This window comes from Pan troglodytes, chromosome 16, assembly GCF_028858775.2.
Source record: "Pan troglodytes isolate AG18354 chromosome 16, NHGRI_mPanTro3-v2.0_pri, whole genome shotgun sequence".
NCBI lineage: Eukaryota > Metazoa > Chordata > Mammalia > Primates > Hominidae > Pan > Pan troglodytes.
Genome location: NC_072414.2, coordinates 12070552 through 12098352, shown reverse-complemented (window position 1 = coordinate 12098352; position 27801 = coordinate 12070552). Strand labels below are relative to the sequence as shown.

At 45.6% G+C, this 27801-nt stretch overlaps 2 protein-coding genes across 52 annotated transcripts in view; both read right to left on the bottom strand.

The window, feature by feature from the left end:
• The window catches only part of NIPA2 (NIPA magnesium transporter 2), a 30051-nt gene extending 20937 nt beyond the window's left edge, over positions 1–9114 (bottom strand). For 4 of the 50 annotated variants that reach the window (XM_063794630.1, XM_063794644.1, XM_016927750.4 and 1 more), the window contains exons 1-2: positions 7902–8182; positions 1517–1638 (exon numbers count right to left, since the gene is read on the bottom strand). The gene's annotated coding sequence lies outside the window, so the exon portion shown is untranslated. Of the gene's footprint in view, positions 1–1516; positions 1639–3487; positions 3708–7032; positions 7169–7648 lie in introns of all 50 variants that reach the window. The other 46 variants (XM_024349086.3, XM_063794638.1, XM_024349087.3 and 43 more) reach the window with 39 other exon arrangements.
• Positions 9115–17085: 7971 nt separating this feature from the next.
• Positions 17086–27801, bottom strand: part of NIPA1 (NIPA magnesium transporter 1) — a 44086-nt gene continuing 33370 nt past the window's right edge. For both annotated transcript variants that reach the window (XM_063794652.1, XM_016927761.4), the window contains exons 4-5: positions 27132–27292; positions 17086–23143 (exon numbers count right to left, since the gene is read on the bottom strand). In XM_063794652.1, coding sequence (XP_063650722.1) covers positions 22632–23143; positions 27132–27292 — 673 coding nt within the window. In that variant the 3' untranslated portion in view covers positions 17086–22631. The remainder of the gene's footprint in view (positions 23144–27131; positions 27293–27801) is intronic.

The following is a 27801-nucleotide window of genomic DNA, read 5'->3' as shown; positions in this document are numbered from 1 at the left end:
GCTGGAGTGCAGTGGCACAATCATGGTTCACTGCAACCTCGACTTCCCAGGCTCAAGTGATCCTCCCACCTCAGCCTCTCAAGTAGCTGGGACCATAAGTGTGCAACACTACACCACCTGGCTAATTTTGGTATTTTTTGTCGATACGGAGTTTCACCATGTTGTCCAGGCTGGTCCCAAACTCCTGAGCTCAAGCGATCTGCCTGCCTCGGCCTCCCAAAGTGGTAGATTACAAGTGTCACCCACTGCATCCTGCCCAGATTTTACTTGTATCATGAACCTTTCAAATAATTGATTTGTAACTACTTAATTTACTAATATTTACTAACACTTAATGTTAACTTTCACTAAATGCAAGTTACATACATGTGGTGTAAGGTCTAACATTAAGAGCCAGTATTACATGTTGCCTTGACATCTGGTAAAAACCAGGAGCTTTTAATGGCCTCAGGGCAAGCTTCCCTCCCCAAGATGCCAAACAATTCTCATCACAGTGACCAGGCACAGGTACAGTTGCTGCTTATGCCTGAGGAGTAGGCCCCACTGCCCTGCCAGCCCAAGGAATTCTGAAAGCAATTATTAGTCTTTCTGCAGGAACCACAGCCACTCTCGTTACCACAGCCTTGCCTCCCACAGCCCCTGGTTCTCCGTTCTATCCTAAGCGAAAGACTAAGAAACTTCCGTCCATCTCGTCTGTCCAGTGTCAGTACTGTGGGATGGAAATCCCTCTCCCACTGACAAGGTGAAGAGGTGATTAAAACAATACATATAATGGAATTTTACTCATTTAATCCTAAGGCCAATGAACATTATTCCTAACCTTACTAAGGCTATCATATGAGATTTTCTCCATATTTATTTTACATAAAGTTTCATGATGCTATTTAAAATCTATTTTCCCCTTTCCCTTTTAATTTATGTGTTATGGGAAATTTCAAACACAAAAAGCAGAGAGAAGGCCTTTTCTGACCAGCTGGGTCCATCATGTGCATATGGCTTTCGAGAGTCCCCCTGGCCAGGCACCCCTCTCCTGCCCACTTCATTTCCTAACACAGAAACCTGACACCCTCAGACAGGCCCTCCCCTCCTCCTCCTCCTGCAACCCAAAGCCTGCTCTCCACTCAAGGCCAGGGTACACCTTAAGCTGTGCTACAAAGACTTCTGCAATTAACTCCAGCCCACAGGCATTTTCTCTTCTTTACTATTTAATTCTCAATTACTGTTCTATCTTCAAGGTAAACTCTCTTTAAGTTCCTTAAAAACAATTACTTAGGTTTTCTGTGGTGGTTTCCCCACAAAAGGCACTCATTTACGGTAGCAAATTTGATTTACAAATCTTTCTAGAATGAGGCATATCACCAAATAAGGTGATCTGGTTGTTTGTTCATGCATGGAACTGTACCAGGGTGTATGTGTGGAGGGCTGGGGGATGACAAGCAGCATACAATTTGCAAGCCTTCAAATTATAAAGCAGCCTTCTGCCACCAAGAAAATAAGTGATCTCATTCTGACTTACAGTTTGAAAATAGGACATCAGAGGGAATGTCCTGAAAGGAATGAGTTGCTTCACTATTCTCAGACCTGGTCCCACTCTGCTCCCTCTCTCTGTAACTGAAGGTCTATCACAGCCGGGAGAGCCTGCAACAGAGATATTTTTTATTCTTAAGAATTAGCCATGAGGCAGGGCCAGTATTAAAGACAGATAAACAGTAAAATTTTCTAAATTTCACCTCAACTAGGTTCCCAAACCACAGATGACAAGCTCCATGTGGTTCACCTGCCCAGTTTACTTAGGGGGACTCGGGAGTAATCCGAACTGTGACCATTGCTCAACAAACACTGAGCAGCTATTATCTGCCAGGCATTGAAGTTGTAAAGATGATCAAAGGGCCTATCCTCAAGGACTCCACGACTAAGAGAATTAAAAATTCCAAAAATAACCTACTGACGTTTAAAACACTTTTAAAGAGTCTTATGATTTTCTGCTTATTCTCTCTGTGTGTGGGAGGGGAAGGGCGTTGTTGTTGTTGTTGTTGTTGTGGTTTTTGACAGTGTCTCACTCTGCTTCCCAGGCTGGAGTGCAGTGGCGCGATCATCACTCACTGCTGTCTCAAATGCCTGGGTTGCAGTGATCTCCGACCTCAGCTGCTCAAATCAACAGGACCACAGGCGTATTACCACCACACCTAGCTAATTTTTTTGTTCTGCTTGTTCTCTCTACATTTTAACAAACTCTTTTTTTTTTTTTTTTTGAGTCGCAGTCTCGCACTGTCGCCCGGGCTGGAGTGCGATGGCGCCATCTCGGCTCACTGCAACCTCCGTCTCCCGGGTTCAAGCGATTCTCCTGCCTCAGCCTCCCGCATAGCTGGGATTACAGACGTGTACTGCCACATCCGGCTAATTTTTTGTAGTAGAGACGGGGTTTCACTATGTTGGCCAGGCTGGTCTCGAACTCCTGACTTTGTGATCTGCCCACCTTGGCCTCCCAAAGTGCTGGGATTACAGGAGTGAACCACCACTCCCGGCCAACAAGTTCAATTTTCACAATTGATTTTACTAATATTTGTAATGTGAACTTTCATTAAACATAAAGCATGTCAAAAATGGAATAAATACATCTCAAATAAAAGAAAATTATGAAATTAGTCCACTTTCTTAAAAAATGTGGAAAACACATGATTTAAGAAACAGGCAAAAATGGACTAGTATTCTAATAAGGAAAACCTAAACTAGGACCTGCTTTGCAAAATGATTATCAGTAGGCAACACAATCACCAAAGTTAGCAAACTTTAAAAATTACACCAACTGGGCCGAGCACGGCGGCTCACACCTGTAACCCCAGCACCTTGGGAGGCCGAGGTGGGAGATCACCTGAGGCCAGGAGTTCGAGACCAGCCTGGCCAACATGGTGAAACCCCATCTCTACAAAACATACCTGGCCAACCTGGTGAAACCCCATCTCTACAAAAACATAAAAATTATTTTTTTGTATTTGGCATGAGGGCGGGTGCCTGTAATCCCAGCTACTGGTGAGGCTAAGGAAGGAGAATCTATTGAACCTGGGAGGCGGAGGTTGCAGTGAGCCAAGACTGCACCACTGCACTCCAGCCTGGGCCACAGGGCGAGACTCCGTCTCAAAAAAAAAAAAGGAAAAAATTGAAAAAATTACACCAACTGAAGTGCATAGACAGCCTTAAACTTTTCACAGCACTTTTGACATTTCAACAAAGGCTTAATTAAAAAGATATGTGGTAAGGGCCCACAATGAGGAACCAGGTCCAGAGATTTTTTTTTTTTTTTTTTAGATGGAGTCTCGCTCTGTCCCCCAGGCTGGAGTGCAGTGGCGCTATCTCGGCTCACTGCAAGCTCCGCCTCCCGGGTTCACGCCAATCTCCTGTCTCAGCCTCCTGAGTAGCTGGGACTACAGGCGCCCACCAGCATGCATGGCTAATTTTTTTGTATTTTTAGTAGAGACGGGGGTTTCACCATGTTAGCCAGGATGGTCTCGATCTCCTGACCTCGTGATCCAACAGCCTTGGCCTCCTAAAGTGCTGGGATTACAGGCGTGAGCCACCGCACCTGGCCCAAGTCCAGAGATGTTAAGTAACACGTCACACAGCTGAGGTAGCAGAAGCAGAACTATAATCCAGGCCTCCTCATCTCTGCCAATCTCAGCCTTCTGCTGAAGAATTTGGAATCACGACCCCTGTTTGTAGCAAGAAGACCAAATTGTGTAAACTAGTAACAAAGACCCTGCATCATTTGTTCCAAACCTACCTTTTAGATCTCTTTTTTTTTTTTGAGACAGAGTCTCACTCTGTTGCCCAGGCTGGAGTGCAGTGACGCAATCTCTGCTCACTGCAAGCTCCGCCTCCCGGGTTCATGCCATTCTCCTGCCTCTGCCTCCCGAGTAGCTGGGACTACAGGCGCCCACCACTACACTAGGCAAATTTTTTGCATTTTTTTATTTTTTGGATGCAGAGTCTCGCTCTATCCCCCAGGCTGGAGTGCGCTGGCGCAATCTTGGCTCACTGCAACCTCTGCCTCCCAGGTTCAAGTGATTCTCCTGCCTCAGCCTCCTGAGTATCTGGGATTACAGGTGCCTGCAACCACGCCCAGCTAATTTTTGTATTTTTAGTAGAGATGGGGTTTCGCCATGTTGGTCAGGCTGGTCTTGAACTCCTGACCTCGGGTGATCCTCCTGCCTCGGCCTCCCAAAGTGCTGGGATTACAGGCGTGAGTTACCGTGCCTGGCCAATATTTTGGGTTTTTTTTTTAGTAGAGATGGGGTTTCACCGTGTTAGCCAGGATGGTCTCGATCTCCTGACCTTGTGATCCACCCACCTCAGCCTCCCAAAGTGCTGGGATTACAGGCGTAAGCCACCGCGCCCGGCCTAGATCTTATTTCCCCATACCATATTTCACACATCCTGTGTTCTACCCCGGTCAGCACTCTGCTGCTATTCTAACCTGCTCCTACCTTTCCTCCTCCATATTTGGTTGACACTAACTACCCCTCTGTTACGGTTACTTTGGTACTTAACTAGTATTGCCTTCACTGTGGCTCGCAGTGAACATGTGGCTTGCTTATATCATTTACTCAACCAACCAACGTTTACTGAGCATGTACAATATTCTAGGAGCAGGGGTACAACAGCCCACATGGGGTATCTCCTGCTAGAGGTAGGGCGAAATAATAAACGAAATAAAGACATTATTCTGGAAAAGTGGCAAATGTTATGGTAAAAAATAAAACATGTGAAGGGCACTGGGGAGTTGAGTTGGGGGATTCTATTTTAATGGCCGTAGTTAGGAGGCCTTGCTGAGCAGTAACACTTGAGTAGAAGCTTCAAAGAGCTTTTTGAAAAGTACAAAGGAGAGAGAAGCAAGTGCAGGGGCTCTGAGGTATGAGCGGGTGTGCAGTTTCCTAAACAAAGGCCACTGTGGCTGACCTTGAGTGAGGGAAGGTGAGATACATTAGCGTGAAAAAGCAAGTGTCCGGCCGGGCGCGGTGGCTCACGCCTATAATCCCAGCACTTTGGGAGGTCGAGGCGGGTGGATCATGAGGTCAGGAGTTCGAGACCAGCCTGACCAACATGGTGAAACCCCGACTCTACTAAAAATACAAAAATCAGCCAGGCATGGTGGCGGGCGCCTGTAATCCCAGCTACTCGGGAGGCTGAGGCAGGAGAATTGCTAGAAACTGGAGGGCGGAGGTTGCAGTGAGCCGAGATCGCACAGCTGCACTCTAGCCTGGGCAACAAGAGCAAAACTGCATCTCAGAAGAAAAAAAAAGGTGAGCGTCAGATCACGTGGGACCCTATGGGCCATACACAAACCCAAAAGGCAAGGAACAGATCTGCAACCCATTTATTTGGCCAGATCATAATTTATTTTCATCTGGAGCCATTACAGAACTATTTAAGTAGTTCTGTTTCAACTTCATTTACATAAAACAAATAGATATGCAGAAATGTTTAAGCATGCTCTAATCTAGTCTGAGGGGTGTATTTAATTCTACAACACAGATAAATCTTTGCAAATTGTGTATATTTGAGATTTATGTTATGGGAAACATACAGATACTAACACAGTTACCACAGTAGAGCAAATCAACATATCTATCATCTCATGTAGTTACTTTTTTATGACAAAAGCAGCTAAAATCTACTCATTGAAGGAAAATCTCTAATACAATTTCATTAGCTGTAGTTCTCAAGTTGTACATCCTGAATATCTGCTACTTTGTATCCTGTGACCTAAATCTCCCATTTCCTCTCCCACCCCCACCCCACCTTTTATTCTCTGCAGAAGTCTTATCTTTCTGTTCAATATCACAATGTATAGCAATCAAATAAATCAGAGTTTAAATGAAGCTTACACCATCTATGAAAAAAATGTAATATTCAAAGTCATGTGTTTTAAATATGAGTAAACCATATTTACCTATTAAAAACATTCTGAAAACATGTGAAATTCTTTTTATTATCTCTCCCTAACAATAGCTACCACTTACTGAACACCTCCCTAGGCACTATTCCATGCATCATTTCTACTCATTTCTCTTCTACGCAATAAGATGAAGGTATCACTTTACAGCTAAGGAAACCTCCCAGGGGTAAAAAAGAGTCACATGCAGAGGACCACATAGAAAGGGACTTTACTTCTACACCCGGCTGCCCACATTACATTAACACTTTAGAGCTCTTAGGTCGGGCGCGGTGGCTCACGCCTGTAATCCCAGCAATTTGGGGGGTCGAGGAGGGCGGATCACCTGAGGTCAGGAGTTAGAGACCAGCCTGGCCAACAAGGTGAAACCCCCGTCTCTACTAAAAATACAAAAATTAGCTGGGCGTGGTCGCCGGCGCCTGTAATCCCAGCTACTCCGGAGGCTGAGGCAGGAGAACCGCTTGAACCCAGGAGGCGGAGGTTGCAGTGAGCAGAGATCGTGCCACTGCACTCCAGCCCGAGTGACAGAGCAAGATTCCATCTCAAAAAAAAAAAAAAAAAAAAAAACAAAAAAAAAAAAACAAAAAAACTATATATAGAGCTCTTAGTTTTCTACGAAATCTTTACTACCTGGTTTCCACTGCTATCTAAGTTAGCTTAGGCCCAGCTCGGTGGCTCACACCTGTAATCCCCGCACTTTGGAGGCCAAGGTGGTTGGATCGCTTAAGTCCAGGATTAGGAGACCAGCCGGTGTAACATGGTGAAACCCCGGTTCTAAAAAAAATACAAAAATTAGCCAGGCATGGTGCCGCACGTCTGTGGTCCCAGCTGCTGGGGAGGCTGAGGTGGGAGGAGCACTTGAGCCCGGGAGGCGGAAGTTGCAGTGAGCCCAGATTGCACCGTCTAGCCTGGGGACAGAGCAAGACCTTGGCTCAGAAAAATTAAATACATGTTAGATTTAATTTTTTCCAACCTCTCACTTGGCTAATAATTTTTCAAAGCAGTACTGTACTTATACAGAACCTAAATCTCCAACCCTAACTATGCAACAATATTAGTTATAAATTACAATTTTAACTTACATGTAAGTTTAATATGGTCTCTCTTATGAAAAAAAGGCTGGGAGAGGTTAGAGATGACTTATTCACTCTCATTTCCTCGTAAATACCACCCTTTATTCTCATTTAAAGTCTTAAACCCTGGCCGAGTAGCTCCAGCCTAGAAAGAAGAAAACACAGAAGTAGGCAAAAGACTTAAAGTTACTAAGTACGTTTTATAATTTGGTTACTAGCCTTCATACTCATTTTGCCAACCAATCAACATAAAACCTACTCAATCGAGCACAACTACTGCTTCGACAGGCAGCTTACTGGAATGGAAACTCTCGACTCTGATATTTCCTCTTACAAAAAAAAGTATTAACCGGGCACATGGCTATACACAGGATTTCTAGAAACAGAACTTAACATGCAGTCCTGTATTAAATGAACTAACAACCTAGAAAAGAAATTAAGGAGGCACAAACACCAAACTAAACACACAGTTTTGCGCAATTGTATAGAGAGGGAAATAGGATTCCGTGATTTTATAAAACGAAATTAAAACAGCCAGGCTCAAAACGTCACAGCAGACTTCTAAGGCTTGTTTAACTGTCAGTTAGGATCCCCGCAGCAGCTGAAGCCACCTTCTAAAACTCACCAAGACAAATGAAATTATTTTAATGAACTTAATGAACATGCGTCCCCGACATGGCCAACGAGCCAGGCTTCCGTGGGACTGAACGGCAATCCGATTCACGGTGGGTTTCCTCACTGAGGATTACAGGAAAACCGCTTCAGAACACCCGGAAAGGAAAGTTGCCCGAAGAACCCTTCTCCGACACAAGGCGGGCTGGCTCGCCACCAAGTCAGCCCCTTCGCGCTTGCCTGAAAGGAAGGAGTGGCGACCTCACCCTAGTCGGCCGGCCGGCCGCGCGGCTTCCCCTCGCCGGCGCAGCCTGGGGCACCGCGGCTCACACCCCCACACAGGCCGCCCAGTCCTGCGCTCGCACGGCCACCGCCTTCGTCGCCGTCCAGTGGGAGATGCGAGCATTCGGGGCTGAAGCCGTTCGCACCGCCTCCTCCATGGAAAAGCGCCGAGGAAAACCTGCCAAGGACAACCTCCGGCACCGCCGTCACCACCGCTGCCGGGACCTAGGGCCGGCGCCGGAAAACCTAGGCGCGGCTAAATGACGCAAGAGGCCTCGCGCGCACGCGCAGTGCCGCACCACATACACCCCGCCCCCGGGGCTCTCTCCCGCCGGGTTCCGGTTCCTTTACAAGGCCCCAGTCGGCTGAGCGCGGAGGGCGGGGCGCGTAGCGTGCGGGGACGGGGGCGGGGACGGGGGCGGGGACGGGGGCGGGGCGCAGGATCCAGGCGGGACCTGGCGAGGGACGAAGCTGGAAGGGTAGTTAAGCAGTACAGTATGCTGCCAGGTGGCGTTGGCCGATCAGTTCAAAATCAAACTCCGGCGTGGCCCTTATTTAAAACGAGGATTCCGGGCCCGGCGCTGTGGCTCACGCCTGTAATCCCAGCACTTTGGGAGACCAAGGCGGGCGGATCCCGAGGTCAGGAGATCGAGACCATCCTGGCTAACACGGTGAAACCCCGCCCCTACTAAAAATACAAAAAATTAGCCGGGCGTGGTGGCGGGTGCTTGTAGTCCCAGCTACTCGGGCCACTGAGGCAGGAGAAGGGCGCGAACCCGGGAGGCGGAGCTTGCAGTGAGCGGAGATCCCGCCACTGCACTCCAGCCTGGGCGACAGAGCGAGACTCCGTCTCAAAAAAAAATAGAATAAATGAGGGTTCCGGCCGGCCGCGGTGGCTCACACCTGTAATCACAGCACTTTGGGAGGCCGAGGCGGGCGGATCACGAGGTCAGGAGTTCGAGACCAACGTGACCAACATGGGGAAACCGCATCTCTACTAAAAATACAAAAATTAGCTGCACGTGTTGGTGCGCGCCTGTAATCTCAGCTACTCCAGAGGCTGAGGCAGGGGAATCGCTTGAACTCGGGAGGCGGAGGTTGCAGTGAGCCGAGATCAGCCACTGCACTCCACCTGGGCGACAGAGCGAGACTCCTTCTCAAAAATAAATAAATAAATAAAATAAAACGAGGGTTCCCAGGGGCAGTCACAGTGTGAAGCTGCATTTAATTGGTGTCCCCGGGCGATGCCAAAGGGGAACAGAGCTCCAAAGAGGGCAAGAGGCGGGGGAAAGGGTGGGTCCAAAGCTGGGGGCGGGACGGGGCGGGGCCGAAATAGCTGTGGTAGTTCGACGACCGCTGGGCCCTTCCTTACTGACCCGGTCGCGGAATAGATGTGAGGTTGACGTTGGTGAAAGCCCGCCTCGAGACACTGAGAGCAGATTGATTGAATGATTGATTTTGAGACAGAGTCTCGCTCTGTCGCCAGACTGGAGTGCAGCGGCACGATCTCGGCTCACTGCAAATTCCGCCTCCCCGGTTCAAGCGATTCTCCTGCCTCAGCCTCCCGAATAGCTGGGACTGTAGGCGCGCGCCACCACACCCGGCTAATTTTTTTTTTTTTTTTTTAAGACGGAGTCTTGCTTGTCACCCAGGCTGGAGCGCAGTGACACGATCTCGGCTCACTGCAACCTCTGCCTCCTGGGTTCAATGAAGCCATTCTCCTGCCTCAGCCTCCCCAGTAGCTGGGATTACAGGTGCACACCACCACGCCCAGCTAATTTTTGTATTTTTAGTAGAGATGGGGTTTCACCATGTTGGCCAGGCTGGTTTCGAACTCCTGACCTCGTGATCCGCCCGCCTCAGCCTCCCAAAGTGCTGGGATTACAGGTGTGAGCCACCACGCCCAGCCAATTTTTGCATTTTTAGTAGAGACAGGGTTTCACCATGTTGGCCAGGATGGTCTCGATCTCTTGACCTCGTGATTCACCTGCCTCAGCCTCCCAAAGCGCAGATTTATTTTTCATGAGATGTATAGGAAACTAACTGTTAGGCTATCCTGCCTTGGCTCCTCCTGGAAAGGAGAAATTCCTTGGGATCCACCAACGTGGTTTCTGCAAAAGTAGTCAAAGACAGAGCTCATTTGTAAGAAGCAAAGAGTAGCCAGCTAGAGTTAGATCTCCTAGTAAATCAATGATTCCTTGGTTGCAGGTGTAGAGTCCCTTAGGAATGTTGTTCCAGGTTGCGACTAGACACAAAAACACTGTTATATGAAATTCAAATCATGTGGGGTGAGGATCTTTATAAAATGAATTATGCACTTATTGAAACAAAACACCAAATATCATTTGTCCTTTTCAGGCTCTAATCCTATTGGACTGTTGTGTTCTAGACTGTATACACAGCCCCTGACCACTCTGGTTTTGGTTTAGGTCACTATGCAGCTTCTAATTTTAAAGCTTTTAATCTGCCGTGAGCCTAGCAATCATCTTAAAACTGGCTCAGAGGACCTATTACTTGCATCTCAGAACTGGCTCAGAGGATCTATTACTTTCTTTGGTCTCAGCCATGTTTTGGCTAGATGACACTCTCAGATAAGGAATTCCATTGAATATTGAAAGATGGTTGACAAGTTGGTCTCAGGTGATGTGGTAGATTGATGAAAAATGGCTCCAATTTCCCACACATTTTGCAGTGACTTTGCAGCTCCCCTCTATTTCCTGAATCTGTACTGGCCTTGGGCTTTGGCCAAGAACATGTGGCAGTTCCAGCCTAAATTATGATGCCTGGACTAGCCTGCTGGAGGAGGGGACCACATGGGGCAAGGCAAGCAGCAAATCCACCTAGGTAAATGCTGGCTGACTAACACTGAGACCAGCCACTGACCAAAACTGCCCCATTAACCCATAAACACATGAGGAAGGATAAATTACTATTGTCTGAGCCACTTATTTTGGGGTAGATTGGTATGTAGCAATAACTAACTGATACAGATGCCAACAAATACCTCTAGGACAGAGATCCCCAACCCCCTGGGTTGGGGACCCAGGAGTGCGAACCCTATTGTGAACTGTGCATGCGAGGGATCTAGGTTGCACGCTCCTTATGAGAATCTAAATAATGCCTGATGATCTGAGGTGGGACACTTTCACCCCGAAAACATCCTCCCCGCGCCCCCCTTCCCAACGTCTGTGGAAAAATTGTCTTCTATGAAATCAGTCCTTGGTACCAAAAGGGTTGGGGACTGCTGCTCTAGGAGGCAGATGAGTAATAAAGTAGTGGTTTGTTCATATGAACAGGAATGCTTAGGTGTCGGTATGTTAATTTAACCTAACGAACAAATTTGCTTGTCACTCCTTTCTGCCAGCTGGAGCTCCACCTCATCTAATCAGCTTTCTGTCATTATCTGGACCTCCCACCGGACACCTCCCCTGACACTGCACAGTGCATTGTCTTTATAAGTCTGTATATACCTTGCTAATATGCTGCAGGCTTCTTACATGCCCACATCACTTCTCCAGCCCGTGATGTTGTACATCTTGTATACTCTGAGTGTTCAAGCAGTTGTCATGAGATATTTTTAAAGTTTTAAAACTGTAACTCCTTCTCATACACTACTGGTGGAATTGTAAAATGGGACAATTTCCTTGGAAAATTGGTTGACAGTTTCTTAAAAAGTTAAACATACACCGACCAAATGACCTGGCAGTTCTACTCCTGAGTATTTACTCAACAGAAATGTATCCATAAAAATACTTGCAGGCCGGGTGCGGTGGCTCACACCTGTAATCCCAGCCCTTTGGGAGGCCGAGATGGGCGGATCACGAGGTTAGGAAATTGAGACCATCCCGGCTAACACCATGAAACCCCGTCTCTACTAAAAATACAAAAATTAGCCGGGTGTGGTGGTGGCGGCACCTATAGTACCAGCTACTCGGGAGGCTGAGACAGGAGAAGAGCGGGAACCCAGGAGGCGGAGCTTGCAGTGAGCTGAGATCGCACCATTGCACTCCAGCCTGGGGAACAAGAGCAAAACTCCTAAAAAAAAAGCCTCAAAAAAAAAAAAAAAAAAAAGGCGGGGGGATGAACTATTGATACATGCCTTAACATAGCTGAGTCTCAAAATAATTAGTAAGTGAAACAAGCAGACCAAAAAAACAATGTGTACTCAACGATCACATTTATATAAAAGCCTAGGAAATGGAAGCCCATGTATAGTTACAGAAAGCAGATGAATGGACCCCTAGGAGTAGAGGAGGCAAGGAGGGTGAAGGGATTACAGTGGGTCAAAAAGAAACTTTGGCGTGATGGGGATGTTCGGTGTTTTGTTTATGGCAATGTTTTCATCATAAGACACTTGTCAAAACTTACCAAATCACACATTTTATATATGTGCAGTTTATTATATGTCAATTATACCCCAATAAAGCTGTTGAAATCTTGTCATTGTTACAGAAGCACAGAAGCAAGAAGTCTGGCCTGTGCTTCTGTAACAATGACAAGACTTCAACAGCTTTAAAACAGTATTTTTAAAAATCATGTATTAGGAAATCAAATAGTTTTCTTATGTATAAATTGTTCCCCAATTACTCTTGTATGTTTTGGTTTTGTTACAACAGAAGCATCAAAACAGCAAAGCAGATGATCATTTTTTCTTTACCTCAACCCCTATCACTAGTTAAAATTGCCCTTTGTCCTTCCAAAATGAATAGTGGCATTCCCTGTTGCGGGAAGTCAGGGACCCCCAAAGGGAGGGACCGACTGAAGCCATGGCAGAAGAATGTGGATTGTGAAGATTTCATGGACATTTATTAGTTCCCCAAATTAATACTTTTATAATTTCTTATGCTTGTCTTTACTGCAATCTCTAAACATAAATTGTGAAGATTTCATGGACACTTATCACTTCCCCAATCAATATTCTTGTGATTTCCTATGCCTGTCTTTACTTTAATCTCTTAATCCTGTCATCTCGTAAGCCGAGGAGGACGTATGTCGCCTCAGGACCCTGTGATAATTGAGTTAACTGCACAAATTGTAGAGCATGTGTGTTTGAACAATATGAAATCTGGGCACCTTGAAAAAAGAACAGGATAACAACAATTGTTCAGGGAATAAGAGAGCTAACCTTAAACTCTGACCACCAGTGAGCCCAGCAGTACAGAGCCATATTTCTCTTCTTTCAAAAGCAAATGGGAGAAATATCGCTGAATTCTTTTTCTCAGCAAGGAACATCCCTGGGAAAGAGAATACATGCCTGGGGGTGGGTCTCTAAACTGGCCCCCCTGGGCATGGCCGTCTTTTATGGTCTGTAGACTGCAGGGGTGAAACAGACCCCAGTCTCCCATAGTGCTCCCAGGCTTATTAGGAAGAAGAAATTCCTGCCTAATAAATTTTGGTCAGAGCGGTTGCTCTCAAAACCCTGTATCCTGATATTATCAATGACAATGGTGCCCGAAACTTCATTAGCAATTTTAATTTTGCCCCGTCCTGTGGTCCTGTGATCTCGCCCTGCCTCCATTTGCCTTGTGATATTCTATTACCTTGTAAAGTACTTGATGTCTGTGACCCACACCTATTCGCACACTCCCTCCCCTTTTGAAAGTCCCTAATAAAAACTTGCTGGTTTTGTGGCTTGGGGGGCATCACAGAACCTACTAACATGTGATGTCTCCCCCGGATGCCCAGCTTTAAAATTTCTCTCTTTTGTACTCTGTCCCTTTATTTCTCAAACCGGCTGATGCTTAGGGAAAATAGAAAAGAACCTACGTGACTATCGGGGCAGGTTCCCCAATAATTCCCTGCCATTTTAAAGCATTTCTATTATATGAATATTTTTCAATTAATATTATTTAGTTTATTCAAGGCCATCAATGACCTACAAATGTAGTAGGGCATTTTCCAAAACATTTGTTGGGGGTGAGCAGGGAGAAACTTTCTGAAAAATATAGGAATAACTCAAGGTGAATTGAGGTAGAACAGTGGGATAGTGATTAAAAGCCAGGACTTGGCTTTTGTGAACTGCCTCACTTGGTAAAATGGTAAGTGGATGTGGTAAGCAGAAAGCCCAAAGATATCCACGTCCTCACCTTGTAACCTGTGACTGTGCCACCTTCCATGGCAAAAGGGGCTCTGCAGAGGCAACTAAGGATCTTGAGAGAGGGAGCTGACCCTGGATTGTCCATGTGGGCCCAAAGCAGTCATGAAGGTCCTTCCAAGAGGGTGACAGGAGTGTCAGAGTCAGAGAGTAAGCTATGATGACGGATGAGTGGCGAGAGAGATGACATTGCTGGCTTCAAAGATGGAGGAAGGACCCACGAGGCAAGTTACAAAGGCGGCCTCTAGAAACCGAAAGAGCAGGGATGAGACTCTTCCCAGGAGCCTCCAGAGGGAAGTAATCCTGTCTGCACCTTGATTTTAGCCCAGCAAAGCTTGTGTGGAACTTCTAACCTCCAGAATTGTAAGATGATACGCGTGTGTTGTTTTAAGCTACAAGGTATGTAACTTGTGAAGAGCCGTAATAAAAAACACAGTAAGTATGCCAAATTAAGGGAAGGAGAAGATGCTGGGATCCCCCCAATGTCTTTGTCAAAAATAAAACAGATTCAGTGTTATAGATGAGCAACCTGGTCTGACCTTCTCTCCACCCTCTGGTCCATCATCTCAGTGATTTTCACACTCGTTATGTTTACTTGGTCACCACCACCGCTGTCCTGCTTGCCACCATCCAGTTCCACACCTCTTTCTCATGTGCTCGGCTGGAATGAATCCTGTCCTCTTTGGACTGGTAATAGAGTGGTACCTAGATCTTTTTTTTTTTTTTAGACGGAGTTTCGCTCTTGCTGCCCAGGCTGGAGTGCAATGGCGCGATCTCAGCTCACCGCAACCTCTGCCTCCCGGGTTCAAGCAATTCTCCTGCCTCAGCCTCCCGAATAGCTGGGATTACAGGCGTGCACCACCACGCTCAGCTAATTATGTATTTTTAGTAGAGACGGGGGTTTCTCCATGTTGGTCAGGCTGGTCTCAAACCCCTGACCTCAGGTAATCCACCGGCCTTGGCCTCTGAAAGTGCTGGGATTACAGGCGTGAGCCACTGTGCCTGGCTGCAGAGGTACCTAGATCTTTTATATCTGTTTCTTGTCTGTGTCTCACCCCTCCAACTAAAAACCTTTTTAAAACTATCATGTGAGATTCAAACTAATGGTGAACAAGCAAGTGTGACTAATACTACAACAAACATGCTGACAATGTCAAAACGAAGGGTCATCAGATGGATGGGATGGATGTAACTAAGCAACACAGAAATTCTAGAACAAGTCCCTTGCAGGGAAGGCTTGGCTAGCAGCTAGCACAAACTACTCTATAGTAGTAACCAACCAATGCAAGCTTTTGTTCAATGACAGCAGAATTTGGCATTAATACACTTCACAGCCCCAAAAACCTATCTGGAGTTATCCATAGATGCATTTGCTGATTTCATAAAATGTTTGTTCTTGTTTTCTGTATAAGTATACTTTGATCAAAATGTGAATAATTAAATCTTTTGGGATAGAGACTAAGAAAAAAATCTTACTCATTTTTTCTCATTTGATAAAATAACTTATAGGACACCAGTCTGAGCAACATAACTAGACCCTGTCTCTACAAAAAAATTAAAAAATTACCCAGGTGTGGAGGCACAGGCCTGTAGTCCTAGCTACCAGGGAGGCTGACGCAGGAGGGTCGCTTGAGCCCAGCAGTTCTAGGCTGCAGTGAGCTATGACTGTAAGAGAGTGAGACCCTGTCTCTCAAAAAAAAAAAAAAAAAAAAAAAAAACCAAAACAAAGAAAATTATAGGACACTAAAGAAGATCAACAAGATTTCTAATGATGCTTGAAGTATGAAAATGTGTTATAATTGTCTCATTTTCTATGGGCTAAAAATGTAAAATGATATGTTATACAACTCAAAAACATGTCAAAGGTACTAACATATTAAAATAGAGCTGGTTTTATTTAATACTATCACTTCATTGGATCAAGAGACAGTCGCAGGACAGGGAATTTCTGCATACATCATGGATTTGCTCCCTAAGGTAGATGCACAGGTAGACGTTTTCTTTTTCTTTTTCTTTTTTTTTCCAAGATGGAGTTTCGCTCTTGTCGTCCAGGCTAGAGTGCAGTGGCGCGATCTCGGCTCCCTGCAACCTCCACCTCCCGGGTTTAAGTGATTCTCCTGCCTCAGCCTCTGGAGTAGCTGGGATTACAGGCACACACCACCATGCACAACTAATTTTTGTATTTTTAGTAGAGACGGGGTTTCACCATGTTGGCCAGGCTGGTCTCAAACTCCCGACCTCGTGATCTGCCTGCCTTGGCCTCCTGAAGTGCTGGGATTACAGGCGTGAGCCACCGCACCTGGCCTTTTTTGTTTTGTTTTGTTTTGTTTTTGAGACGGAGTTTTGCTCTTGTTGCCCAGGCTGGAGTGCAATGGTGTGATCTCGGCTCACTGCAACCTCTGCGTCTCAGGTTCAAGTGATTCTCCTGCCTCGGCCTCCTGAGTAGCTGGGATTACAGGCATGCACCACCACCTCTGGCTAATTTTGTATTTTTAGCAGAGACAGGGTTTCTCCATGTTGGTCAGGCTACTCTCAAACTCCCGACCTCAGGTGATCCGCCCGCCTCAGCCTCCCAAAGCACTGGGATTACAGGTGTGAGCCACCACACCTGGCCCACAGGTAGACATTTTATACATTGTTATAGAGATCTAGAGGCTAGTCATTTCTGTCTTTTTTTTTTGAGATGGAGTCTCGCTCTGTTGTCCAGGCTGGAGTGCAGTGCTGTGATCTCGGTCACTGCAACCTCTACCTCCCAAGTTCAAGTGATTCTCCTGCTTCAGCCTGCTGAGTAGCTGGGACTACAGATGTGCACCACCATGCCTGTCTAATTTTTGTTATTTTTTAGTAGAGATGGGGTTTTACCATGTTGACCAGGCTGGTCTCAAACTCCTGGCCTCAAGTGTTCCACCCACCTCAGCCCCCTAAAGTGCTGCGATTACAGGCATGAGCCACTGCACCCAGCCTAGGCTACTCATTTCTAAAAAGAGAATAGGAAAAATGGGAGGAACTGGGATGATCTGGAACCTGAGACTACATGAGCATTTCAAGTAAAGGGAAAAAAAAATCAACAAATGTTCAGCTAGAAATGTTATTTTATTTTAAAACACATACAGATTAATAAATATTACTGGAAAACTTAATAGCCTTTTTATTTACATGAGGCAATAACAACATGCTATGACTACATCTATAAAGCAAAATATAAGCAGGTCTTGGCCACTGACACATGTGTCTATGTATGCTAATTGGAAGCTCCCCAATACATGTCTATGACAAAACTTTTACACAACCAATCAACATTTGACATTTTTTACATCTTCTTCCTCTCATGATTATATTCCATTTTCAATAAAATAATAGTTATCCTTTGAAAAGGCAAAACGCTCAAGCCACTGAAAAACAGTATCTAAATTTCTGTAAAGTGCAAAAATACTAAGGTGGGGGGCAATTATTATATTCTGACAAATAAATATTCTGAACTTTTCAACATGACCCTTTGGCACTAGTGGTTTGGGAGCCCTGACATTCGCCTGGTGTCAGTTCAGCATTAGGGTTGAGCTGCTTGGAAGCAGGAAGTTCAGCATCATTTATTACAAATCCAGTGCAACAGAATCCACGTGTTTCACAGGCCATTAAATCTTTTTCAGAATACAGACCTCGGCCGAATGTCAGGAGCCCATCACACCGTCGGAAGGTGATCTTTCTGTGCGGCTTTCTGAAGTCCCTGTTTAATTTCCATATTTTACAATAGAACATATAAAACCCTTTCTTTTAAAACAAAAAAAGGAAAACTAAAGCTTCATGGAATCATGCAAACTTTACACCCAGCACTTCCTTTGCTTTCTCAGCGCATGAGGCTGTGTGTCCTACAGCATGGTCCTGAGCAGACTCCACGGTCCGTGCAAGCGGAATTTCCACTGTGCCACTCCCAGGCACTTCTGAACACGGTGCTCTCATCTCAGGCCACCAGAACACTGCTGAAAGTGCCGGTGTTTTAGAAACAATTTGAAGAACCATCCCACCCCTTTAGAGGTAGAAAAACTGAGGCACAGAAAGGTTAAGAGACTCACCTATGTTTGCACAATTTAGGGAAAAATAGAGAAAAGAAGAAAAACATCCTCCTCCCTGGCTCATGCTCCGGGCCCTGGATTCTGCTTTTTAAATGCTTTTGGGTACATGTGAAATAGATGTTTATTTACATGATCCTTGTTCTACTGAATATCAACTTTTTACTAGACAACATATTTTGATGTAACAAAGTTACATTTTCTTAAAATATAATTATGTTGTTGCGCGTGAGGAATGTGAATGAAACAAATGAGTCGTGGTAGTGGGCCAAATTCTCACTGCTGTTCCTGTAATTCTGAACCTTTTCAAGTATACAATGGAGGTATAAGAATCTGGCCAGATGTGAAACATCACCTATAAGCTAAAGGACAGACCCTTAAAATTCATCACCAGTACAATTGTGAGGTGGAAATGAGGAATACAAAAAATTGAGGTATTTTATATGATGAACTGTCTTGTGGTGTGACTGGTGTACACAGTGGTCTTTTCTTTCCAACTCACATTAACAGAATCTACCTATGAATATGAGTAAAGCCTATGAAAAATGAACACGGATATGTCCTTGGGAAGAAGGTCACTGTTAAGGAGTCAATGATACATTTTTGGTCCCTGAGAAGGCAGAACACCAAGACTCCATCCAATCCCGCCTGATGGACGAACAACGCCCTCGGTGTCAGACACCATGAAAAGGACAACTTCAGAACATGGAAGCTAATCCATGCCGTTGGGAACAGACCTTGCACTGAGATGTTCTCTTTCTAGTTTCCTGCTTGGTGGCAGGAAGCCTAAGTCAGCATCGAGCAGGTGTCAAGTCGGAGCGGCACAATGGGAGGGGCTCTGGGAACCACCGGAGTACTCTCTCTCTTCTTCTGGGTTAGCTGAGCAGCTTGAAGAAGAGGAATCCCCCGACCAGACAGAAGGGCAGCAGCCTGTGCCCATCACACCTGTTTCCACGGACCAGGCGTCCATGCACACCTGGGAGACACTGCATCTCCAAAGTCTAGAACTGGCCCCTAGAAGTTGAGCACAACATTTACAAAGAGCTGAGTCATCTAGGAAGAAGGAAAATAAGACGGCTGCACAAGTGAACAGTGCTCACTTCTACCAGAAAACAGATGCGAAATCCAAAGAAGAACAAACACCAACATATCACCGCTGGGATGAACTTCTGGAAAGACAACCGGGTGTAGTAAAGCGGCTTGAAGAGCAGGAATTGAAAGAATATTCCTTATTGCTGAACAAAGAGCTGCGAAGTATATTTCGCTAACATTCTGATAGGAAAAGATCTCAATGAGAGCTGGGCAAGGCCACCAGAATACCAGATTCCTCCCCAAAGTCCCCAGCATGGGCAGGGCCTCACTCCATGTGGCACTGGAAGGACTTCCCTCCCCAGCACCTTCTCCAACAGAGATGGCATGGTCCTGCCAGCCGGGAAGATGCTCCAGGGGGGCTTTGTGGTGCTGGGTTAGGGTTAGAATCCTTAATTGGCCCTACCTTTGATCAGTGAGCAGAACAGGAAGCAATCTTTTCAAATGCAGATATTCAGAGGAGAAAACAAGGCATTGCCCAAGAAGAGGAGAGAAATGGCCTATTTAAGTATCTATCAAGAGAAATCTGCATATTGTGATCAAAACCTTTGATTTTAGAGGATGCTTGAAAACAAGTATACAGTAAGCATCTTTTTTTTCAAAGAATACTATGATAATGAAAATATTTCAAGTACATGTACTTTTGGAAAGACCACTAAGAGATCTATCCATGTTCTAGGCCCTCCCCCAAAGTTCTCACTTTGGGGCTTTTTTTTTTTCATTTTCAAATGAATGATGAAAACATAACTTTTTAAAATAAATACTATTAAATCAGAAGTTATATGCTCTATATTAAATTTGAAAATTAGACTGTTCAACCACTGGTCATGTCATTTACTTTGAGGCTAGTGTCACGTGCTTGAAAAACAATGGATGATATGAACTTTGTTTCACTGGAAGAAAAGCTATGTATCCTACTGAAATATCTGCTGAACAGAGGTAAACCTGAAAGATTCTAACTGTCCCAGGACCAGTCACCTTCAAGGGTAGAAGAGCTATTAATACTTTTGAGATTTTGTTTTACTCTAAGAATATTATAGAGAAGATCATCGGGTATCACCTCTCAGTATCAATGGTATAATTGTGGATTAAAATATACTAAGGTACACCAAGAGCTGCCTTTAAACTAAATTTCCCACGAAAGCTGTAGCAACACAAACGTGATCATTTTCATGTGACACATGAACTTTCTCATTACACTTATTAGCCACACGTATTCTTTGAATATCTCACACCCCTTACCTAGGAAACTATTTTTATGCCCAAAAGTATATTGATACTGCTACATTACGTTTTCAGAAAGTTCAGTTCAGTAAGTTAAGGCCTGCATTCCTAAAAGCACTGATGATAAAAAACAAAACCTGCAAGAGCCAATAAAAAGAGTAATGGACTTTGAGCATTTGTTAACTATCCATTAAGAGAGGATTTAAGATTTTTTAAAAATAATGTTGTTGCTGCTCTCAGTTCACAAATCACTGACAACTCATGATCATCACGTACACTTTTACTCCATAAGGTATTTTTCTCTCTATATTAAACTAGTCTCATTTTATTTAGCCTCTTTACTCAACACTTTAGGAAGCTATTCCTTGAGACTTTAGAAATGTTCTTTTTGCCTACAAAAACACATTTTTTTTTCTTACTGAGGAACTTTAATTGGGTACTATTCAATTTTATGTTCTACTTCACCTAATCTACTTTACCCAACCCCATCTTTCAACTTGGCATAGTTCCCTGCTGAGATAAAACACTGGCCATGAAGTACATGATACCGTGGTGAAATATGTGCATCACTTCATGCTTTGCTCCCATTTGGAACACATGGATGGGAACACTATAGACAGAGAATGACCTCTTTGATTCAAATACTGGCATAATTAATGGCTCTTTTGCATTTAAGACATAATGAGAGGTTAGCTGAGGAACTCTAGGATGCTCTGCCATCGCAAACAACAAGGAGATGGCTACATTTATTGGCTTTTTGTTAGAAAATCTTTCAAAAACTGTGTATTGCAATTTGTAGAAGCTAGCCTAACCTCAATTGTGTCCTTTAACTTGTTCCTGTATGACAGGGTACTCGATATATGAGCTATTGAACAGGTACTCTCCCACTTAGCCTTATTATCAAGTTACCTAATTTATTTCTTCTGAATGGCCATGAATGCTTGCTGATAAAGAATGTGGATATATTTGATACTGGATCCCAGGTAACACAGATTGAATACAAATAAAATAATACCTCATGCTACTTAAATCAACTGTCTTTAATTGGACAATTGATTTAGGGGTCAATTTGCTCTAATGTGTCTTTAGTCTTGACTATCTTCCAGTGAATATACAGTCATGAACCACGTAACCATGTTTCTGTCAAAGACATACCACTTACATGACGGTGGTCCCATAAGATTATAATACCATAGTTTTACTGTACCTTTCCTATGTTTGTAAACACAAATACTCACCACTGTGTTACAATTGCCTGCGGTATTCAGTGCAGTCACATGCTGTACAGGTGTGTGACCCAGGAGCAACAGGCTGTACCATCTGGCCTGGGTGGGTCATAGGTGTCCCATCTAGGTTTGTGTAAGTGCACTCCATGATGTTCACACAATAAAGTCACCTTACAATGCATTTCTCAGAATGTTTCCCTATCATTGACATGTGACTGTATTATTTCTAACTGCCTTATACATTTGTAACTTGAATATTGAAATATTAAAGCATACTCGAAGTTGCATTATTCTAATCTAAGAACATATACACATTAAGAGTTAAATTAAGTTAATAATTCAAGTGATAAAGGCACTGAAATTGATTTGAGCTATTGAAAAGTCATCCTGCCAGTGGAACACTACCTCATGTTCATTAACTCTTCTCTCTCTCTCTATTTACTATTAAAATGTCTTGGGTGGGGGTGGGGGGTCGAAGAGTCAACTTGTCAGAGGATTAAAAACAATTCAATGTATATGCCTCTTATTTGGATGACATACTTGAATGTTATACATGCTTAATGCAAACTAACACAACTACAGACACATTCACTGTACAGTGCCAGAGTTCAAGACAACAATCTCTCATTCCCAAAGTAATCTAAGTAAAAATATCTCTGCTATCCTGTAACAACTAACCAGAAAGAGCCCATCTTTTTCTGTTTAAATAATGTTAAAATGTTTTAAAAGAAGAGAATATTCATGAAAGCTTCCAGGTTAATGGAAATGAAAATGAGATTCGTCTCATCAGAGAGAGATGGTGCCAGGCAACCGTTGGGGACCTTTGGGCTGCAGAGGGCTGGCTGGGCCTCTGCTCTGGTGCTGAGCCATGCTCCCCGCTGTCCACCAGACCACCTGTTACTATCCAGTCAATTCTAACACCATGATCGAGGACCTCTTCTACTTCACATCCAATCAGGGCCAGAAACCACCTCCAATGCCTGTTCCTCGAACCATCCAAGCTCCTATTGCAATCTAGTCTGTTTTCATATTAGATTTGTTCATCTCCCCAAGGTTGAAATTGAACTCTTTGAACACCTGTATAAGGACAATCCCCACGGAGACGGTCGTGAATCCACAGGCCATCCCCAAGAAGTCCACCAGGCCCACATTGCTCCACTCCCGGAAGAGGATGGCTGAGGCCAGCAGGACCAGCGTGGTAAACACGACGTAGTAGATGGCCCCGAACACCGAGGAGTCGAAGCACTCCAGCGCCTTGTTGATGTACCTGAACTGGACGATGATGCTGCAGCCGAGCACGGCCAGGAGCACCAGGCACAGGCAGAGGGCTCTCTGACTGGACGGGTTGTTATGCAAGATGTCTTGGGCCGCCAGCCCGATGCCCTTGGTGGAAGGCACGGTGAAACTGCCCAGCAAGGAGCAGATGCTGATGTAGACCATGATGTTGGTGGGCCCATGGGCCGGCGCGATCCAGAAGATGAGCAGCAGCAGCATGAGCAGCACGATGCACAGGTAGCCCACAAACACTGGAACACAGACAGCACACAGTCACCCGGAGGCACCGCCTAGCAGCCGCAACCCAGGAGGTGGACTGGGGCAGCACCCGGGCCCCCACCCGCCACCGGCCTCTACTGCGGCACAGCCCTGGGGGGCATGTGGGCTCTGGCTTGAATTTACCAGACCCACTGATTTCATTCCACAAAAGTATTCCCATCATTTTCACTGTTAAAACATTTACAGCCGGGTTAGCCAGACACGGTGGCTCATGCCTGTAATCCCAGCACTTTGGGGGGCCAAGGCGGGTGGATCATGAGGTCAGGAGTTCAAGACCAGCCTGGCCAAGATGGTGAAACCCCGTCTCTACTAAAAGTACAAAAATTACAGCGCGCCTGTAATCCCAGCTACTCGGGAGGCTGAGGCAGGAGAATCACTTGAACCTAGGGGGTGGAGGTTGCAGTGAGCCGAGATCGCACCACTGTACTCCAGCCTGGGTGACACAGCAAGACTCCATCTCAAAAAAAAAAAAAAAAAAAAAACATTTACAGAAGGGCACAATGGCTCACACCTGTAATCCCAGCACTTTGGGAGGCCGAGGTGGGCCGATCAGGAGATCAAGACCATCCTGGCTAACTCGGTGAAACCCTGTTCTCCACTAAAAATACCAAAAATTAGCCGGGCGTGGTGGCATGCACCAGTAATCCCAGCTACTCAGGAGGCTGAGGCAGGAGAATCGCTTGAACCCGGGAGGCGGAGGTTGCAGTGAGCCGAGATCACACCACTGCACTCCAGCCTGGGCGACAGAGCAAGAGTCCGTCTCAAAAAAAAAAAAAAAAAAAAAAAACCATTTACAGCTCCTAAATGTTTACATGGTCCTCTATCGGAACCGTTCTCTTTTTTTCTTGTTGTTTGTTTTGTTTTTTTGAGATGGAGTTTTGCTCTTTGTTGCCCAGGCTGGATTGCAATAGCACGATCTCTGCTCACTGCAACCTCCACCTCCCAGGTTCAAGCGATTCTCCTGCTTCAGCCTCCTGAGTAGCTGGGAATACATAAGCACCCGCCACCACGCCTGGCTATTATATTTTTAGTAGAGACGGGGTTTCGTCATGTTGGCCAGGCTGGTCTTGAACTCCTGACCTTAGGTGATCCGCCGTCCTCGGCCTCCCGAAGTGTTGGGATTACAGGCGTGAGCCACTGTGCCCGGCCTAGAACCATTCTCTTAACAATACAAGTGAATGGAGATGCTCCGAGGTTTCAAAAAAGCACCTGGGAATCCAGGGGGCAGGGGTAAGGCAGGGGACAGGAGGCAGGCCTTTAAGCTGTGGGGGTGTTTGTGGGTTTTGCAATGATTGGGGGCTGCATCCAGTGGGCAGAGGCATGTGCAGACAGCAACCCCCACCCCCATCAAAAATCATCCCATTCTCGCCACAACTGCTGAATGTCTCCTTAGACTTGTAACTGAAAAATATGCCTATAATAATCAGAGCCTAGAAACTATTTTATGTATGAAACAAAGTAATTTTTGCATGGATTTAATATACGCTGAATTTTTCAGACATGTCACTTCCATGTAAATTGAGGGAGGATTGTTCTTTGATCAAAACTTCATTAAGAGTTATGCTCCATCTGAGGATCATTTTGTTGATGGCAAGACCTCAAGTGTCCAAGTCAATAACATTACACCCCCACGTCAGTCTATATCTGCAGCTACCAGATTCTCAACCACTCCTCACAAGGTGTGGGGTCGGCCAGCTTCAATAGGTCTTCTCTTATAGTGGGACCTGAGCATTTACATATTGAAATGGATGTTTTGTTTTAAAGTATTGTCCTGGTATTTCTCCTTTACATTACAGTTAGGGCATTAAATTGATGGTTTGAACTTGTGTGTATAAGGAGGTTGTGTTTTCCATGAAATCCATTCCAACATCACAAATGGACCTGAGAGGGCTGGGAACTGCTGGCTATGCAAACCAGCAAGTGTGGACATGCAAACCAGGGTGTGGACATGCAAACCAGCGAGTGTGGACAAGAAAACCGGCGAGTGTGGACAAGAAAACCAGTGAGTGTGGACATGCAAACTAGGTGTTAACATGCAAACCAGCGAGTGTGGACATGCAAACCAGGGTGTGGACATGCAAACCAGGGTGTGGACATGCAAACCAGGGTGTGAACATGGAAACCAGGGTGTGGACATGCAAACCAGTGAGTGTGGATGAGAAAACCAGCGAGTGTGGACATGCAAACTAGGTATTAACATGAAAACCAGCGAGTGTGGACAAGAAAACCAGCGAGTGTGGACATGCAAACCAGCGAGTGTGGACATGCAAACCAGTGAGTGTGGACATGCAAACTAGGTGTTAACATGAAAAGCAGCGAGTGTGGACAAGAAAACCAGCGAGTGTGGACATGCAAACCAGCGAGTGTGGACATGCAAACCAGTGAGTGTGGACATGCAAACTAGGTATGGACATGCAAACCAGGGTGTGAACATGCAAAGCAGCGAGTGTGGACATGAAAACCAGCGAGTGTGGACATGAAAACCAGTGAGTGTGGACAAGAAAACCAGCGAGTGTGGACATGCAAACCAGGGTGTGGACATGCAAACCAGCGAGTGTGGACATGCAAACCAGTGAGTGTGGCCATGAAAACCAACGAGTGTGGACATGCAGACCAGCGAGTGTGGACAAGAAAACCAGTGAGTGTGGACAAGAAAACCAGCGAGTGTGGACATGCAAACTAGGAGTGGACATGCAAACCAGGGTGTGAACATGCAAAGCAGCGAGTGTGGACATGCAAAGCAGCAAGTGTGGACATGCAAAGCAGCGAGTGTGGACATGCAAACCAGGGTGTGGACATGCAAACCAGGGTGTGGACATGCAAACCAGCAAGTGTGGACAAGAAAACCAGCGAGTGTGGACATGCAAACCAGCCAGTGTGGACAAGAAAACCAGCGAGTGTGGACATGCAAACCACCGAGTGTGGACAAGAAAACCAGCGAGTGTGGATATGAAAACCAGGGAGTGTGGACATGCAAACCAGCGAGTATGGACATGCAAACCAGCGAGTGTGGACATGTAAACCAGCAAACTGATGTAGAGGCAGTTTTGTGCTGGAACCTGCCTAAACTTGTTGGTAAGCAACACAGGGTGGTCTACTTAAAGTGAAATCTATACTTTAAGTCTGTTGTAATCCTGTAGATAGTAGTTTTTAATGCCTTTATCAAAATAAAAAAAGGACGGGCATGGTGGCTCACGCCTGTAATCCCAGCACTTTGGAAGGGCGAGGTGGGCGGATCACGAGGTCAGGAGATCAAGACCATCCTGGCTAACATGATGAAATCCCGTCTCTACTAAAAATACAAAAAAAATTAGCCGGGCATGGTGGCAGGCGCCTGTAGTCCCCGGCTACTCAGGAGGCTGAGGCAGAAGAATGGCGGAGCTCGCAGTGAGCTGAGATCGCGCCACTGCACTCCAGCCTGGGTGACAGAGCGAGACTGTCTCCAAAAAAAAAAAAAAGAAAAGAAATTATGTCAAAAGATATATAAACAGGGCTATATGAGGAATCTAAACTTAAGAGATGCCAGGTCTTTGTTCTCACAGAGCTTCACGCTGGAGGGAGTGAAGTGCTGAGGTGGAGATAGAGTGGGCAGGGTACACCAGGAAAGGTATGTGGGGAGGGGCGGGTGGCAGTCAGACTTGGGAGGGTGGCCCAAGGGGAGCCACTGTGGGAAGGGAAGGCGCCCATGCACAAGGCCCCAGAAGAGAACCCGAAGGAATACCAGGCCACGGAGGCTCCCCGCAGGGCCTGAGGATCAGGCGGGAGGGTGAGGGCAGAGGGCTAGCCTGCGAGCACAGCCCACTGATGCACGTTCCCAGAGAACACAGATCTACAGTAACAGATCAGGGTGGACACATGGTTCCTCTGCCCTGCCAGGAAGCGTCCAATTTGAAGACGTGGTTAAAAAAGTTGGGACTCCTACTGCAAACTTTCTTGGCAGTGCTGCTAGAAAGGAATTACCTGGATTGGTCAGCTTCTCCTCCAGCTCAGCCTGAGTCGTCACACTCTCAGACTTTGGGGAGTGGATAATCAGCACGACGGAGCCTGCACAGCTTAGCAGGCACCCCAACTTGCCCAAGATGTTGAGCTTTTCCTTCAGGAGATAGGAAGCTAAAATGGACCTTTATTGAAAAAAGAGAAATCATTAAAGTTTAAACCAAACTACCTGACCTTTCTTCTAACAGCAGATATTTTATCTAGGAAAACCATTTTCTTTTTCTTCTTTTTTTCCCTTTAAGAGACCACCTCCCACTCTGTTGCCCAGGCTGGAGTGCAGTGGTGCAATCACAGCTCACCACAAGCTTGAACTCCTGGGCTCAAGTGATCCTCCTACCTCAGCCACTGGAGTAGCTGGGACTACAGGTGCATGCCACCACACCCAGCTAATTTTTAAAAATTTTGTGTAGAGACTGGGTCTCACTAGATTGCCCAGGCAAGTCTCAAACTCCTGGGCTCAAACGATCCTCTTGCCTTGGCCTCCCAAAGTGCTGGAATTATAGGTGTGAGCCACCATGCCTGGCCAGGATTTTCACACCAATTCCATGTATAACCACTACGTAGTTAATGATACACATTAACTTACACCACTTACACCACTATATTACTATGTCAGCACATATAAAATACACCA